Raw genomic sequence first — 19120 nt, forward strand, 5'->3', positions numbered from 1 at the left:
AATGCGAGCTGTGGCAAGAAGGTTTGCTGTGTCTGTCAGCGTAGTGTCCAGAGCATGGAGGCGCTACCAGGAGACAGGCCAGTACATCAGGAGACGTAGAGGAGGCCGTAGGAGGGCAACAACCCAGCAGCAGGACCGCTACCTCCGCCTTTGTGCAAGGAGGAGCAGGAGGAGCACTGCCAGAGCCCTGCAAAATGACCCCCAGCAGGCCACAAATGTGCATGTGTCTGCTCAAACGGTCAGAAACAGACTCCATGAGGGTGGTATGTGGGCCCGACATCCACAGGTGGGGGGGTTGTGCTTACAGCCCAACACCGTGCAGGACGTTTGGCATTTGCCAGAGAACACCAAGATTGGCAAATTCGCCACTGGCGCCCTGTGCTCTTCACAGATGAAAGCAGGTTCACACTGAGCACATGTGACAGACGTGACAGAGTCTGGAGACGCCGTGGAGAACATTCTGCTGCCTGCAACATCCTCCAGCATGACCGGTTTGGCGGTGGGTCAGTCATGGTGTGGGGTGGCATTTCTTTGGGGGGCCGCACAGCCCTCCATGTGCTCGACAGATGTAGCCTGACTGCCATTAGGTACCGAGATGAGATCCTCAGACCCCTTGTGAGCCCATATGCTGGTGCGGTTGGCCCTGGGTTCCTCCTAATGCAAGACAATGCTAAACCTCATGTGGCTGGAGTGTGTCAGCAGTTCCTGCAAGAGGAAGGCATTGATGCTATGGACTGGCCCGCCCGTTCCCCAGACCTGAATCCAATTGAGCACATCTGGGACATCATGTCCTGCTCCATGCCACGTTGCACCACAGACTGTCCAGGAGTTGGCGGATGCTTTAGTCCAGGTCTGGGAGGAGATCCCTCAGGAGACCATCCGCCACCTCATCAGGAGCATGCCCAGGCGTTGTAGGGAGGTCATACAGGCACGTGGAGGCCACACACACTACTGAGCCTCATTTTGACTTGTTTTAAGGACATTACATCAAAGTTGGATCAGCCTGTAGTGTGGTTTTCCACTTTAATTTTGAGTGTGACTCCAAATCCAGACCTCCATAGGTTGATAAATTTGATTTCCATTGATCATTTTTGTGTGATTTTGTTGTCAGCACATTCAACTATGTAAAGAAAAAAGTATTTATTTTCAATGACAGCCTAGGAACTGTGGGTTAACTGCCTTGTTCAGGGGCAGAATGACAGATTTTCACCTTGTCAGCTCAGGGGTTCCAATCTTACAACCGCACAGCTAACTAGTCCAACGCTCTAACCATTGCACTGCACAAGTAATCTGCCTGTTACGCAAATGCAGTGGACGCCAAGGTAAATTGCTAGCTAGCATTAAACTTGTGTTATAAAAAACAATCAATCACAATAACTAGTTATAACTACTAATCCAGTTTAGCAGGCAATATTAACCAGGTGAAATTGTGTCATTCCTCTTGCGTTCATTGCACGCAGAGTCAGGCTATATGCAACAGTTTGGGCTGCCTGGCTCATTGCGAACTAATTTGCCAGAATTTTACGAAATTATGACATACATTGAAGGTTGTGCAATGTAACAAGAATATTTAGACTTAGGGATGCCACCCGTTAGATAAAATACAGAACGGTTCCGTATTTCACTGAAATAATAAACGTTTTGTTTTCGAAATTATAGTTTCCGTATTCTATCATATTAATGACCAAAGGCTCGTATTTCTGTGTGTTATTATGTTATAATTAAGTCTGATTTGATAGAGCAGTCTGACTGAGCAGCAGCAGGCCCGTAATCATTCATTCAAACTGCACTTTTGTGCGTTTTGCCAGCAGCTCTTCGCAAGCACAGCGCTGTTTATGACTTCAAGCCTATCAGCCTAATGACTAATGACTGGTGTAACTGATGTGAAATGGCTAGCTAGTTAGCTGGGTGTGCGCTAATACTGTCACTCGCTTTTAGATTTGGAGTAGTTATTCCCCTTGCGCTGCAAGGGCCGCCGCTTTTGTGGAGCGATTTGTAACGATGCTTCGAGTGTGGCTGTTGTCGATGTGTTCCTGGTTCGAGCCCAGGTAGGGGCGAGGAGGGGGACGGAAGCTATACTGTTACACTGACAATACTATAGTGCCTATAAGAACATCCAATAGTCAAAGGTATATGAAATACAAATGGTATAGAGAGAAATAGTCGTATCAATACTATAATAACTACAACCTAAAACCTCTTACCTTGGAATATTGAAGTCTCATGTTAAAAGGAACCACCAACTTTCATTTGTTCTCATGTTCTGAGCAAGGAACTTAAACGTTAGCTTTTTTTACATGGCACATATTTTACATGGCACATATTACTTTCTTCTCCAAAACTTTGTTTTTTGCATTATTTAAACCAAATTGAACATGTTTCATTATTTGATGCTAAATTGATTTTATTGATGTTTTATATTAAGTTAAAATAAGTGTTAATTCAGTATTGTTGTAATTGTCATTATTACAAATAAAAAAATAAAAAATAAATTGGCCGATTTAATCGGAATTGGCTTTTTTGGTCCTCCAATAATCGGTATCGGCATTGAAAAAAATCATAATCGGTCGACCTCTAGTTCAGGGACCACCAATGTTTGGCATGTCAATCATAAAGGGATGGAAAAGCAATATCTGAGTGGTATGACTCATATGAGTTGCTCCTAGTCCCTCTACTTGACTTGTCCCACTCAGAAGCAGCCAGTAAGTACATGGTAACATGGTGAGACTGGGGATTGATCTACTTAATGACTTGTCCTAGTCAGAGACCGCCAGTGCAAGGTGAGACTGGGGATTGATCTACTTAATGACTTGTCCCAGTCAGATACAGCCAGTGCATGGTGAGACTGGGGATTGATCTACTTAATGACTTGTCCTAGTCAGAGACAGCCCGTACATGGTAACATGCTGAGACTGGGGATTGATCTACTTAATGACTTGTCCTAGTCAGAGACAGCCAGTGCATGGTGAGACTGGGGATTGATATACTTAATGATTTATCCTAGTCAGAGACAGCCCGTACATGGTAACATGCTGAGACTGGGGATTGAGCCTGCTGACCCTATCAGGATGCTCGGAGCCAGGTGGGGTATCACTCGCCATGGTAACCATCGGGAGAGGGGGAGGTCAGTGGGGCTAATAGACTGAGCTGTGTGTGTTGAATGACGGGGACAGTTCAGTTTGTGCTCATGTACGGTCAGAGGAGTGGTTTTCATCATGGTGTGTGTGTGTGTGTGTGTTTGTGACTGTCCCAGGTTCACAGAGGCAGACACCATTGTGATGGGTGATGTGACGTACGGAGCCTGCTGCGTGGACGACTTCACGGCTCGGGCCCTGGGGGCAGACTTCATGGTGCACTACGGCCACAGCTGCCTCAGTGAGTCTCGCTCTCTCTCAGACAGACAGACAGACAGACAGACAGACAGACAGACAGACAGACAGACAGAAACAAACACACAGACAGACAGACAGAAACAAACACACAGACAGACAGACAGAAACAAACACACAGACAGACAGACAGAAACAAACACACACACAGACAGACAGAAACAAACACGCACACAGACAGACAGAAACAAACACACACACAGACAGACATAAACACACACACAGACAGACAGAAACAAACACACACAGACAGAAACACACACACAGACAGAAACACACACACACACACAGACAGACAGAAACACACACACACACACACACACACACACAGAGACAGAAACAAACACACACAGACAGAAACACACACACAGACAGAAACACACACACACAGACAGAAACAAACACACACACAGAAACAAACACAGAAACACACACACACACACACACACACAGAAACAAACAAACACACACACACAGAAACAAACACAGAAACAAACAAACACACACACACACACACACACAACTCATTAGTAATCGAATCCCATCCCTAAAGCATACGCAAACATAAATGCACACTCCAGGGTTTCCGTTAGCCGGCTTTTGCCCCCCCCCAAATGAAAAGCTGTTAAATGACCTGGGGGAAAAAAACACCATTGATGGAAATACATTTGACTGTCAGGCTTATCAGTCTATAGGTTAATTAGCAGAATTAAATTTGCCTGTGTGTATTTTCGTTAGTCATGTATCTTATTTATCCAACACAACTATCACAGCACACAGAGACTATGTTGAGCTGGATTTCTCCTCCAGATCCTCAGCTGGTTGCTGCCGGAGTAAATATGTTTTTATAAACCCATTCATTACACAACAAATGTTTTATTTGTATTTATTTTTCTCCCTTTTTCTCCCCGATTTCGTGTTATCCAATTGGTAGTTTGGTCTTGTCAGTCTTGTCCCATCGCTGCAACTCCCGTACGGACTTGGGAGAGGCGAAAGTCGAGAGCCGTGCGTCCTCCAAAACACAACACAATCCAGCCAAGGTGCACTGCTTCTTGACACAATGCCCGCTTAACCCGGAAGCCAGCTGCACCAATGTGTCGGAGGAAGCACCTGGCCTGCCACAGGAGTCGCTTGAGCGCGATGGGACAAGAACATCCCTGCCGGCCAAACCCTCCCCTAACCTGGATGACGCTGGGCCAATCGTGCACCGCCCCATGGGTCTCCCGGTCGCGGCCGGCTGCGACAGAGCCTGGACTCGAACCAGGATCTCTAGAGGCACAGCTAACACTGCGGTGCAGTGCCTTAGACCACAGCTAACACTGCGGTGCAGTGCCTTAGACCACAGCTAACACTGCGGTGCAGTGCCTTAGACCACAGCTAACACTGCGGTGCAGTGCCTTAGACCACAGCTAACACTGCGGTGCAGTGACTTAGACCACAGCTTAGACCACCTTAGACCACTGTGCCACTAGGGAGGCGCCCATTGCACAACAATTCTAAATGCAATTGCATGTTAAAAACAGTTTTGTGCACTATTAAAAATACATACTATTTTGAGATCTCAACTGGAAATTGAATCGTGCCTCCCATTCACCAGTCAAGTGCAGGAAACAGGCTATCAACACATCACTCACCACTTTACAATGTGAGCTGGAGGCAGTATGCATTTTGAAAACTTACTTCATTTTTTGAAACCTAAATGTTTATTTCATATTATGGAGGCATGTCTTTTACCCTGTTTCAAAGTAGGCAAAATCCCACCATTGAAACATGGATGCAATTCAAAACGTTTTTTGTTTCTCAAAATAATTGTCACGTAGTTAATCATAAAATTCTGAATTAAAATGATAAAAAATATCAAAGTTAAGTCAACTAATGCAAAATCAACAGCCTCTGCCATATGGACACATTGATACACTGTGATCCATTAGCGCCTAAAGAAATGAGCGCATGAAACTCATAGCCTATAGGCCAATGCAGCAGTAGGCCTATAACTTCCATTGTGCTTTCACATTGAGGATGGGAGATTATTGGAAAGATTTATCTAGTGTACTGTGAGGATCTATACCTTTAATATATTACATTTGCTATGGATGGGGAAAAAACAACACTTTCCTTAATTTCCATGCAGCAGACCAGGTACTTACTTCTATGAGTGTTCAGGTGCGCTTGCTCCCTCAACATTATCAGGACAGAGAAACCAGACTCATGCTTATTGCTCACATAGAGCACTCCAAACAACGAACAATGAAAGAATGGACAAATCTCGTAAATGATGCTTATGAAATAAACCATAGCTTGTTTCTCAAAAATGTAGCAGGTTGTGAACTCTCCAAATAACGTTTCCACTCCAAGAATGAGAACGGTAAATGACTGTAATTACTACATGCATTAACAGAAATGTATGTAAACAAATGACGCAGATTAACGGTATATATTCTACTGGTGACATACAGTACCAGTCACAGGTTTGGACACACCTAGTCATTCAAGGGTTTTTCTTTATTTGTACTATTTTCTACATTGTAGAAAATTAATGAAGACATCACAACTATGAAATAACACATATGGAATCATGTTGTAACCAAAAAAGTGTTAAACTAATGAAACCATATTTTATATTTGAGATTCTTCAAAGTAGCCACCCTTTATCTTGATGACAGCTTTGTACACTTGTCACCTGGAATGAATTTCAAATAACTTCTCTAGGGTTCGGGTCCATCATTGGGAATTTTGGATGAAAAGCATGCCCAAATTAAACTGCCTGCTACTCTGCCATAAAGGCTAGAATATGCATATAATTAGTAGATTTGGATAGAAAACACTGTGACGTTTCTAAAACTGTTTGAATGATGTCTGTGAGTATAACAGACCTCATATGGCAGGCAAAAACCTGGAAAAAAATCCAACCATGAAGTGGGAAATTTGAGGTTAGGGATTTTTCGACTCTTGCCCTATCGAATACACAGTGTATGTGGGGTCATGTTGCACTTCCTAAGGCTTCCACAAGATGTCAACAGTCTTTAGAACCTTTTTTGATGCTCTACTGTGATGTTGGAGCGAATGAGAGGGGAATGAGTCAGCGCTAACAACAATTTGGACATAAATTATGGACATTATCGAACAAAACAAACCTTTATTGTGGAACTGGGATTCCTGGGAGTGCATTTTGATGAAGATCATCAAAGGTAAGTGAATATTTATAATGCTATTTCTGACTTCTGTTGACTCCAACCTGGCGGATATCAATTTGGCTTGATTTGTTGTCTGAGCACCGTACTCAGATTATTGCATGGTTTGCTTTTACGAGTATTTCTGTAAATTGATGTGGCTCTCTGCAAAATCACAGTATGTTTTGGAACTACTGAACATAACGCGCCAATGTAAACTCACATTTTTTGATATAAATATGAACTTTACCAAACAAAACATACATGTATTGTGTAACATGAAGTCCTATGAGTGTCATCTGATGAAGGTCATCAAAGGTTAGTGATTCCTTTGATCTATATTTCTGGTTTTTGTGACTCCTATCTTTGGCTGGAAAAATGGCTGTGTTTTTTTGACTTGGGTATGACCTAACATAATCATATGTTGTGCTTTCGCTGTAAAGCATTTTTGAAATCGGACATGATGGGTAGATTAACAAGACGTTTATCTTTCATTTGCTATATTGGACTTGTTAATGTGTGAAAGTTACATATTTCAAAATGTGGAATGTTGTCGAGGGGTTCCGCTAGCGGAACGCCTGCCCGAGTAAGGTTAACGGGCGTGCCTTGTTAAAAGTTAATTTGTGGAATTTATTTCCTTAATGCATTTGTGCCAATCAGTTGTGTTGTGACAAGGTAGGGTTGGTACAGTGCCTTGCGAAAGTATTCGGCCCCCTTGAACTTTGCAACCTTTTGCCACATTTCAGGCTTCAAACATAAAGATATAAAACTGTATTTTTTTGTGAAGAATCAACAACAAGTGGGACACAATCATGAAGTGGAACGACATTTATTGGATATTTCAAACTTTTTTAACAAATCAAAAACTGAAAAATTGGGCGTGCAAAATTATTCAGCCCCTTTACTTTCAGTGCAGCAAACTCTCTCCAGAAGTTCAGTGAGGATCTCTGAATGATCCAATGTTGACCTAAATGACTAATGATGATAAATACAATCCACCTGTGTGTAATCAAGTCTCCGTATAAATGCACCTGCACTGTGATAGTCTCAGAGGTCCGTTAAAAGCGCAGAGAGCATCATGAAGAACAAGGAACACACCAGGCAGGTCCGAGATACTGTTGTGGAGAAGTTTAAAGCCGGATTTGGATACAAAAATATTTCCCAAGCTTTAAACATCCCAAGGAGCACTGTGCAAGCGATAATATTGAAATGGAAGGTGTATCAGACCACTGCAATTCTACCAAGACCTGGCCGTCCCTCTAAACTTTCAGCTCATACAAGGAGAATACTGATCAGAGATGCAGCCAAGAGGCCCATGATCACTCTGGATGAACTGCAGAGATCTACAGCTGAGGTGGGAGACTCTGTCCATAGGACAACAATCAGTCGTATATTGCACAAATCTGGCCTTTATGGAAGAGTGGCAAGAAGAAAGCCATTTCTTAAAGATATCCATAAAAAGTGTCATTTAAAGTTTGCCACAAGCCACCTGGGAGACACACCAAACATGTGGAAGAAGGTGCTCTGGTCAGATGAAACCAAAATTGAACTTTTTGGCAACAATGCAAAACGTTATGTTTGGCGTAAAAGCAACACAGCTGAACACACCATCCCCACTGTCAAACATGGTGGTGGCAGCATCATGGTTTGGGCCTGCTTTTCTTCAGCAGGGACAGGGAAGATGGTTAAAATTGATGGGAAGATGGATGGAGCCAAATACAGGACCATTCTGGAAGAAAACCTGATGGAGTCTGCAAAAGACCTGAGATTGGGACGGAGATTTGTCTTCCAACAAGACAATGATCCAAAACATAAAGCAAAATCTACAATGGAATGGTTCAAAAATAAACATATCCAGGTGTTAGAATGGCCAAGTCAAAGTCCAGACCTGAATCCAATCGAGAATCTGTGGAAAGAACTGAAAACTGCTGTTCACAAATGCTCTCCATCCAACCTCACTGAGCTCAAGCTGTTTTGCAAGGAGGAATGGGGAAAAAATTCAGTCTCTCGATGTGCAAAACTGATAGAGACATACCCCAAGCGACTTACAGCTGTAATCGCAGCAAAAGGTGGCGCTACAAAGTATTAACTTAAGAGGGCTGAATAATTTTGCACGCCCAATTTTTCAGTTTTTGATTTGTTAAAAAAGTTTGAAATATCCAATAAATGTCGTTCCACTTCATGATTGTGTCCCACTTGTTGTTGATTCTTCACAAAAAAATACAGTTTTATATCTTTATGTTTGAAGCCTGAAATGTGGCAAAAGGTCGCAAAGTTCAAGGGGGCCGAATACTTTCGCAAGGCACTGTATATAGAAGATAGGCCTATTTGGCAAAAGAACAGCTCAAATAATCAAAGAGAAATGACAGTCCATCATTATTTGAAGACATGAAGGTCAGTCAATCTGGAAAATGTCAAGATCTTTGAAAGTTTCTTCAAGTGCATACACAAAAACCATCAAACGCTATGATGAAACTGGCTGTCATGAGGACCGCCACAGGAATGGAAGACCAAAAGTTACCTCAGCTGCAGAGGATCAGTTCATTGGTGTTACCAGCCTAAATAAATGCTTCACAGAGTTCAAGTAACAGACACATCTCAACATCAACCTTTCAGAGGAGACTGCATGGTCGAATTGTTGCAAAGAAACCACTACTAAAGGTCACCAATAATAAGAAGAGACTTGCTTGGGCCAAGAAACACAAGCAATGGACATTAGACTGGTGGAAATCTGTCCTTTTGGCCTGAAGAGTACAAATGTGATATTTTTGGTTCCAACTGCCATGTCTTTGTGAGACGCAGAGTAGGTGAACGGATGATCTCTGCGTGTGTGGTTCCCACCGTGAAGCATGGAGGAGTTGGTGTGGGGGTGCTTTGCTGGTGACATTGTCAGTAATTTATTTAGAATTCATGGCACACTTAACCAGCATGGCTACCACAGTACTCTGCAGCGATGCAGCGATCATCGCGTTTTCACTCAGTGGGGCTGTCATTTGTTTTTCAACAGGACAATGACCCAAAACACCTCCATGCTGTGTAAGGGCTATTTGACCAATAAGGGGAGTGATGGGATGCTACATCAGATGACCTGGCCTCCACAATCACCTGACCTCAACCCAATTGAGATGGTTTGTGATGATTTAGACAGCAGAGTGAAGGAGAGCAGCCAACAAGTGTTCATTATATGTGTGAACTCCTTCAAGACTGTTGGACAAGCATTTCAGGTGACGCTGGTTGAGAGAATGCCAAGTGTGCAAAGCCGTCATCAAAGGAACTCAGTTTTTAACAAATTCTTGACATTTAATCTTAGTACACATTCCCTGTCTTAGGTCAGTTAGGATCACCACTTATTTTAAGAATGTTAAATGTCAGAATAATAGTAGAGAGAATGATTTATTTCAGCTTTTATGTATTTCATCACATTCCCAGTGGGTCAGAAGTTTACACACACTCAATTAGTATTTGGTAGCATTGCCTTTAAATAGTTTAACTTGGGTCCAACATTTCAGGTAGCCTTCCACAAGCTTCCCACAATAAGTTGGGTGAATTTTGACCCATTCCTCCTGACAGGGCTGTTGTACCTGAGTCAGGTTTGTAGACCTCCTTGCTCGCATGCACTTTTTCAGTTCTGCCCACAAATGTTCTATAGGATTGAGGTCAGGGCTTTGTGATGGCCACTCCAATACCTTGACTTTGTTGTCCTTAAGCTATATTGCCACAACTTTGGAAGTGTGCTTGGGGTCATTGACCATTTAGAAGACACATTTGTGACCAAGCTTTAACTTCCTGACTCTGATGTCTTGAGATGTTGCTTCAATATATCCACATAATTTTCATCCCTCATGAGGCCATCTATTTTGTGAGGTGCACTGGTCCCTCCTGCAGCAAAGCACCCCCACGGTGCCACCACCGTGCTTCAAGGGTTGGGATGGTCTTCTTCGGCTTGCCAGCATTCCCCTTTTTCCTCCAAACATAACAATAGTCATTATGACCAAACAGTTCTATTTTTGTTTCATCAGACCAAAGGACATTTCTCCAAAAGTGCGATCTTTGTCCCCATATGCAGTTGCAAACCATAGTCTGGCTTTTATATGGCGGTTTTGGATCAGTGGCTTCTTCCATGCTGAGCGGCCTTTCAGGTTATGTCGATATAGGACTTGTTTTACTGTGGATATAGATACTTTGTACCTGTTTTTCCTCCAGCATCTTCACAAGGTCCTTTGCTGTTGTTCTGGGATTGATTTGCACTTTTTGCACCAAAGTAGGTTCATCTCCAGGAGACAGAACGCGCTTCCTTCCTGGATTGTGTGCTCCCATGGTGTTTAAACTTGTTGTTTGTATAGATGAACGTGGTACCTTCAGGTGTTTGGAAATTGCTCCCATGGATGAACCAGACTTGTGGAGGTCTACAATTGGTCTTGGCTGATTTCTTTTGATTTTCCTATGACGTCAAGAAAAGAGACACTGAGTTTGAAGGTAGGCCTTGAAATACATCCACAGGAGCACCTCCAATTGACTCAAATTATATAAATTAGCCTATCAGAAGCTTCTAAAGTCATCACATAATTTTCTGGAATTTTCCAAGCTGTTTAAAGGCACAGTCAACTTAGTGTACAGTATGTAAACTTCTGACCCACTGGAATTGTGATACACTGAATTATAAGTGTAATAATCTGTCTAAACAATTGTTGGAAAAATTACTAGTCATGCACAGAGTAGATGTCCTAACCGACTTGCCAAAACTATAGTTTGTTAACAAGACATTTGTGGAGTGGTTGAAAAATGAGTTTTAATGACTCCGACCTAAGTTTATGTTAACTTCCGACTTCAACTGTATGTAAATAAGTTATTTTTGTTATTAAAAAAAAATATATATATATATATATATATATATATATATATATATATATATATATATATATATATATATATATATTAGCAAAAAAAAAATATTTTTATTTTTTATGTTTGAAAATGCCATTTCTTTGGCTGCTTCATTACATGAGTTTTGTGTTCTGTTAAGATGCATTATCATCATCTACATGTGACTTATGTCCTTCTGAGCACTGGAATAGAAACTCTGACACACACACACACACACACACACACACACACACACACACATACTCAGGGCATAAGTATGATAGACAGACACCATAAAACAGCAAGATCAATACCAGCAGCACATACAGAATGTAGGTTTTGTACTATAAGTGCCTGACTCTGGGTAGTACTCAATAGCTCAGTATGTGTGCTTAGCTGCAGCTTTGTAAGGCCTGTCAGACCTTTAGAGGCTGGACAGCAGCACATTTACTCAGACGATCAATGGAAAACATGCATTAGGGCTGTCCTTTGAAAAGCCTGTTCAGATCTTAAGGACCCTTCATTCCCTGCGCTGCTCTCATCCTGTCTGCAGCACAATATAGCAGGAAATGCTGAATCGATATTTGTGAAATCTCCTTGGCAGAACGAGTTGAACAAGGCTCACTCCCAAATACCACACCTGACCACAAGAATATTAATCCAATACACCAGCTGACTGCTTTAACAAACCAACAAGCAAACAATACATACTCTCTAACCAACCAACAGAAACACAACACCCACTCTCTGTGTTCTGCACTCACATACAAGGGAATATGTCTAGAAGGCCAGCATCCCACAATCGCCTCTTCACTGTTGACGTTGAGGGTACTATTTAATGAAGCTGCCAGTTGAGGACTTGTGAGGCGTCTGTTTCGCAAACTAGACACTCTAATATACTTGTCCTTTTGCTCAGTTGTGCACCGGGGCTTCCCACTCCTCTTTTTATTCTGGTTAGAGACAATTTGCGTGAAGGGAGTAGTACACAGCGTTGTATGAGATCTTCAGTTTCTTGGCAATTTCTCGCATGGAATAGACTTCATTTCTCAGAAAAAGAATAGACCGACAAGTTTAAGAAGAAAGATCTTTGTTTCTGGCCATTTTGAGCCTGTAATCGAACCCACAAATACTGATGCTCCAGATACTCAACAAGTCTAAACTAGTCCAGTTTTATTGCTTCTTCAATCAGAACAACAGTTTTCAGCTGTGCTAACATAATTGCAAAAGGCTTTTCTAATGATCAATTAGCCTTTTAAAATTCTAAACTTGGATTAACTAACGTGCCATTGGAACACAGAAGAGATGGTTGCTGATAATGGGCCTCTGTACGCCTATGTAGATATTCCATTAAAAATCAGCCGTTTTTAGCTACAATAGTCATTTACAATATTAACAATGTCTACACTGTATTTCTGACAAGCGGTAGCCATGAGAAAACTATATATTTTTTACAATTTTAACCTTGCTAGTCAGTTAAGAACAAATTCTTATTTTCAATTAACAGTCTAGGAACAACTGCCTTGAACAACTGCCTCAGGGGCAGACCGACAGATTTTTACCTTGTCAGCTGGGGGATTCGATCTTGCAACCTTTCGGTTACTAGTCCAACGCTCTAACCACTAGGCTACCTGCTGCTTGATTCGACATGTACATAAAAGTGCTCATGTCAAATTCTGACCGACCGGCTCAATTGGGTCTTATGTAGCAAAAATTGAAATGGTGTGTTTTACATTGGATAAAAGTAGAGACTCAGGGCTAGAAAATGGTATATCATACACTACAGTTCAGGAACAATGGGAAAGTCATTCTGCTTTGAAAGTTGATAAACTTGTAACCCCACTTTTGGGAAATTGACCTTTGAATGTTTTGGTACCTACAGGAGAGCTCTTCTTTGTCTACACCCATTCAGCATTGTTCACACCCTCTTAAGCTTTATCCCCACCCATCTCTTTAACTTCTTGGTGACGGGGCAGTATTTTCACGTCCGGATCAAATGCATGCCCAAATTCAACTGCCTGCTACTCATCCCCAGAAGATAAGATATGCATATTATTATTGGATAGAAAACATTCAGAAATTTCTAAAACTGTTTGAATCATGTTTGTGAGTATAACAGAACCTATTTAGCAGGCGAAACCTCGAGGACAAACCATTCAGATTTTTTGTTGTTGTTGAGGTCACTCTCTTTTCAATGGGTTTCATTGGGAATCTAGATTTCTAAGGGACCTTCTTGCAGTTCCTACCGCTTCCACTGGATGTCACCAGTCTTTAGAAATTGGTTGAGGTTTTTCCTTTGTGTAATGAAGAAGTAGCCCTGTTCAGAACGAGGGTCACTTGTAGTGTACTGTTAGATAGAGGAGTGTGACCAGATAGCATGCTACAGTTTGTTTTCCTCCTGTATTGAACACAGATCATCCCGTCTTCAATTTTATCGATTATTTACATAAAAAAATACCTAAAGTTGTATTACAAAAGTAATTTGAAATGTTTTGGAAAAGTTTACACGTAACTTTTGAGATATTTTGTAGTCACGTTGCACAAGTTGGAACGGGTGTTTTTCTGGATCAAACGCGCCAAATAAATGGACATTTTGGATATATATCGACGGAATTAATCGAACAAAAGGACCATTTGTTATGTTAATGGGACATATTGGAATGCCAACAAAATAATCTCGTCAAAGGTAAGGCATGAATTATATTTTTATTTGTGCGTCTTGTGTCGCGCCTGCAGGGTTGAAAAGCCTTTTTGAAATCTGACATGTTGGCTGGTTTCACAACAAGTGTAGCTTTAATTTGCTATCGTGCATGTGTGATTTAATGAAAGTTAGATTTTTATAGTAATTTATTTGAATTTGGCGCTCTGCATTTTCCCTGGCTTTTGGCCAGGTGGGATGCTAGCATCCCACATATCCCAGAGAGGGTTCTGTCCGAACAACCGCAATCAAGCACCCAAGCTAACTGGCTAACGTTGGCTAGCTACTTCCAGACACAAATGAGAGAACAGCTCACTCTGACCATTTTACTCGCCTTAGCAGAGCTGGTTAGGCTTTTTTTTTATATATATATATTTTTTACGCCTTTTTCTCCTCAATTTTTGTGATATCCAATTGGTAGTTACGGTCTTGTCCTATCGCTGCACCAGCCGTACGGTCTCGGGAGAGGCGAAGGTCAAGAGCCGTGCATCCTCCAAAACACAACCCCGCCAAGCCTCACTGCTTCTTGAAACAATGCTCGCTTAACCTGGAAGCCAGCCGCACCAATGAATCGGAGAAAACGCCATACACCTGGCGACCATGTCAGCATGCATTGCACCCGGCCCTCCACAGGAGTCACTAGAGCGCGATGGGACAAGGACAGCCCAGCCGGCCAAACTCTCCCCTAATCCGGACGACGCTTGGCCAATTGTACGCCGCCTCATGAGTCTGTCGGTCGCAGCCGGCTGCAACACAGCCTCGGATCGAACCAACATCTGTAGTGGTTAGGCTGTTTTTATGGTGGCTGCATCCTGTTATGGGTATGCTTATAAATGTCAAGAACTTGGGAGTTTTGGGGTGATTAAAATACACAGAATAGCGCTAAGCACAGGCAAATTCCTGGAGGAAAACTGGGTTCAGTCTGCTTTCTACCAGACACTGGGAGATTAATTCACCTTTCAGCAGGACAATAGCCTAAAACACAAGGCCAAATATACACTGGAGTTGCTTAGCAAGACGACATTGAATGTTCCTGAGTTGTCTAGTTACAGTTTTGACTTAAATTGGCTTGAAAATGTATGGCAAGACTTAAAAATGACTTTCTAGCAATGATCAACAACCAACTTGACAGAGCTTGAAGAATAAAAAATAATAAACAGATAAATGTGTCAATATTGTACAATGCAAAGCTCTTCGAGACTTACCCAGAAAGACTTCCGGCTGTAATCGCTGCAGAAGGTGATTCTAACATGTCTAACAGGTATCGGGTGTGAATAGCTATGTAAATTAATTATTAATGTTTTTCATTTTCAATACATTTGCAAACATAAAAAAGAAAAGAAAGGAGGACCAAGGCACTCTTCATATAATTAATTACAATACCTTTATTAGTATGGCATGTTCAATAGAAACAGTTCTAAAAATCAGCCGAGTCTCGGCTGCATGGCCTTCGTTGGGGAGTACAAAAAAATAATACAATGTCCTCTTTTGAACAGCTTTTCCAATTAGCCCTAATTAGAAGAGGGAGTGGTTACAAAACTGATTGGACACACCTAGTAAGCAATACTATACATATTAAAGGCTGAAATACTGTAGCTAAGTTATCATAAAAATACAACTCCAAGCTAGAAGTATCAGAAGACTAAAAGGTAGTTCTAACCTTAAATATGACTGGGAGAAGTGTCAAAAATAAGAAAGCAATATGTTCTATAGTACACTAGAACACAGCAAAACATGAACAACAACAGTCTAAACATAGCTGAGGGCAATTAAGCAAAAATTCCACTAGATGACAGCAAATGGACTTATCACGACCCTACAGGAAGGGTGAGAAATACATATCTTCATTTAAAACAGGGTATTTAGAGGAAGCATTTAAAAAAAACTGTTTTCCCTTTGTCATTATGGTGTATTGTGTGTAGATGGGTGAGAAAATGTGGAATAAGTCAAGGGATATGAATACTTCCTGAAGGCACTGTATGTATTAATCATATAATTCACATGTCATGTGAAGGGAACAAATTAACCTGTACTTGAAACACGATGGTTGAAATTCAAATTCCAAGAATCTAAACGGCCAATCATTATCAATTAGTATTTTGCAGTCCTCCCTGAAATGACTGAATTGAAATGGAATTGACCCAACCTTGGCGGACGGTCTGCGTTCTCTCTGCTCTGTGAGGAGTGGAGGAGGTCTCTATAGCTGTGGTTGACTGACAGCAGTCAGCATCACATGAAGTGGAAGTGTTGAGGCTTCATCAGCAACACAACTAAAGGTGTCAGTCACCTGCAGGAGATGAAAGACACTCTGCCCTCCTTGACTGACACATGAAAATGCTGTCTCCCTCCCTCCCTTCTATCTCTCTCTCTCCATCTATTTTTCATGTTTTTCCTATTGCTACCGGTCATCTTTCATTCAGACTTTTTTCTCTCTGTCCCACCTGCTGTGGCTTTGTGTGCATCTGTGTGTGCATGCATTGGTGTGTGTGTATATGTGTGGCATGTTCTCATGTCTTATTGAGTGTTTGTATGAGTGAGAAAATAAGTGAGTGAGTGATTTGAAGGAGTGTATGGGAGTGAGTAATAGAAATGGAGAATGTGTTAAAGAGAAAGGAGGAGGAAATGAAAGAGAGTGAGTTGAGGCTGGCTCATTGGCAGTGGCTTTAATTGCAGTGACTAGGTGCTCTCAGAAAGCCGTGCTAATGTGATCAGAGAATGGATCGATCCCACTGCTGTGCCCTTTGTTTTTGGGAGCACCTGTAAACATGCTGCAGCTGTATGCCTATGTCTCTCTATGTCTGTCTGCTTTGCTTGGAGACGTGGGGACTCCATTCAGTGTACCCTTAGTCACTTATCACCGCCACAGCCCGCCATCTCCTCAGCCCAGCCGCCTGGTATTCCCTCTCCCTCTGGTCTGTCTGTCTTGTCTGCCCGCTGTCTCCCTTTCTGCCTGCTGTCTGTCTCCTCCCTGCCTGTTGTCTATCTGTCTCCTCCCTGCCTGTTGTCTATCTGTCTGTCTCCCTGCCTGTCTGTCTGCTGCCTGTCTGCCTACATGTTTGTCTGTCTGCCTGCCTAACTGGGCAAGTGGAGTCTTTACTCCTTGTCTGTCCTCAGTTCCACAACATCTCCCCATTCCAACCACCTGGTATTTGTAACTTCTCTCTGTCTCCCACCTAGACCTGTTTCTTACTATCCATCTCTCTCTGTCCTTCCTTCCTGATACTGCTACCCATTTATCACTCCTGGTGCCTGGTAATTGACAATTCCAAATCCTCTCGTTCTCTTTCTCCCGTTACCCCTGTATTTTAATATATACAGTACATTACCTCTCCCTATCCCACCCAAAATTGAATGACAATGTGTTTTCTTCCAGCCCACTTCTATAGCTAGTAGGACTGGAAATAACCAGGGACCTCACGATACGATATTATCACGATACTTAGGTGCCGATATGTATTGTGATTCTCACGATTAGATTAATTGCATTTAGATTTTATTACGATGTGATGTTCCAAACATATTGCTCACTTTACACTGAGTGTACAAAACATTAAGAACACCTGCTCTTTCCATGACAGACTGACCAGGTGAATCCAGGTGAAAGTTATGATCCCTTATTGATGTCACTTGTTAAATCCCCTGCAATCAGTGTAGATGAAGGGGAGGAGACAAGTTAAATAAGGATTTTTAAGCCATGAGACAATGGAGACATGGATTGTGTATCCTCCATACACAATCCATGTCTCCATTGTCTCATGGCTTAAAAATCCTTATTTAACTTGTCTCCTCCCCTTCATCTACACTGATTGCAGGGGATTTAACAAGTGAAGGCAAGACAAAAAATGTAAGTGCCTTTGAAGGGGGTATGGTAGTAGGTTCCAGGAGCAATGGTTTGTGTCAAGAACTGCAAAGCTGCTCGGGTTTTCACGCTCAACAGTTTTTTCATGTGCATCAAGAATGGTCCACTAGCCAAAGGACATCCAGCCAACTTAACACAATTGTAGGAAACATTGGAGTCGACATGGGCCTGCATCCCTGTGGGGGGGGGTGTAACTAACTGTCCTAATGTTTGGTATACTCAGTGTATGTCTGCTGCAGAGAGGCGAGAGACCATGAGAAGATGTGTTTTTATCACCCATGGAAATCAAAGTGCTAAAAACATGTTGGCTCACTATTTCAAATAAGATGGAGGACAAGCTATAGGATGAATTATACCAGCGTTTTGGCACAGGTCCAGACAATTAGCGCAACCTAGCAAATGTATTATTATTATTCTTTTTTTAGAATTGTTTTATTTATTTTTGTATTATTATTTTTTTTACATTTCGGTACTTGGAGTCAAAGTATCGATATAATATCGTCCAAGATAATATTGTGATATGTAGCTGTTTTGGTGTTGTCCCCCATCACTTCTGCTTCTATCTATCAAACCACAAACTATCTACTAGTAAAGTGTTGTGATCTTCCATCCCTCTCTCCCTGTCGCGCCTTCTCCGCTTTTATCTCTTATTCATACGTCTGCGGCATCAAATGAGCTACATTACAAATGTTTCAACGTTTAAATGACAATGGCCCATTTACTTAATCACAGCATAAATGTCCTTTGCTCAAGATTTGTAAATGTAAATTGCATGTAACACGAAGAACTGTAATTACCATGATCAAAACCAAAGATGGTGCTACTCTCTTTATCCGTGCCCTTTGCCCCCCATCTCCCTCGGCCCTCTCTCCCACCTCCTCCATCCCGCTCCCCCCTGTCCCTAAGTCTCTGGCGTTCCTAAGCCCAGGCGGGCCCGGCGTAAATGGCCTGTGAAATTAATAGTAATTGCATGTGTCCCTCTCCTTCCTGAAATAACTGAGGTATTTGCATCAGTGCCCAACATTGTGTGTGTGTGCCGGCTCATTCACATGGAAAGGGTTTCAGCTCTATTGCAAAAGTGGGTGTGTGCAGTGTGTGACTGTAGTTTAATGCTAGCTATATGACGAGTACTCCATGTCCATGG

General features: G+C 42.1%; 1 protein-coding gene across 2 annotated transcripts in view; it reads left to right on the forward strand.

Moving 5' to 3' along the window:
- dph1 (diphthamide biosynthesis 1) overlaps positions 1-19120 on the forward strand; it is a 105299-nt gene that overhangs the window by 35153 nt on the left and 51026 nt on the right. For both annotated transcript variants that reach the window (XM_036961178.1, XM_036961179.1), the window contains exon 4: positions 3254-3375. In XM_036961178.1, coding sequence (XP_036817073.1) covers positions 3254-3375 — 122 coding nt within the window. The remainder of the gene's footprint in view (positions 1-3253; positions 3376-19120) is intronic.

Source organism: Oncorhynchus mykiss, chromosome 24 (genome assembly GCF_013265735.2).
Source record: "Oncorhynchus mykiss isolate Arlee chromosome 24, USDA_OmykA_1.1, whole genome shotgun sequence".
NCBI lineage: Eukaryota > Metazoa > Chordata > Actinopteri > Salmoniformes > Salmonidae > Oncorhynchus > Oncorhynchus mykiss.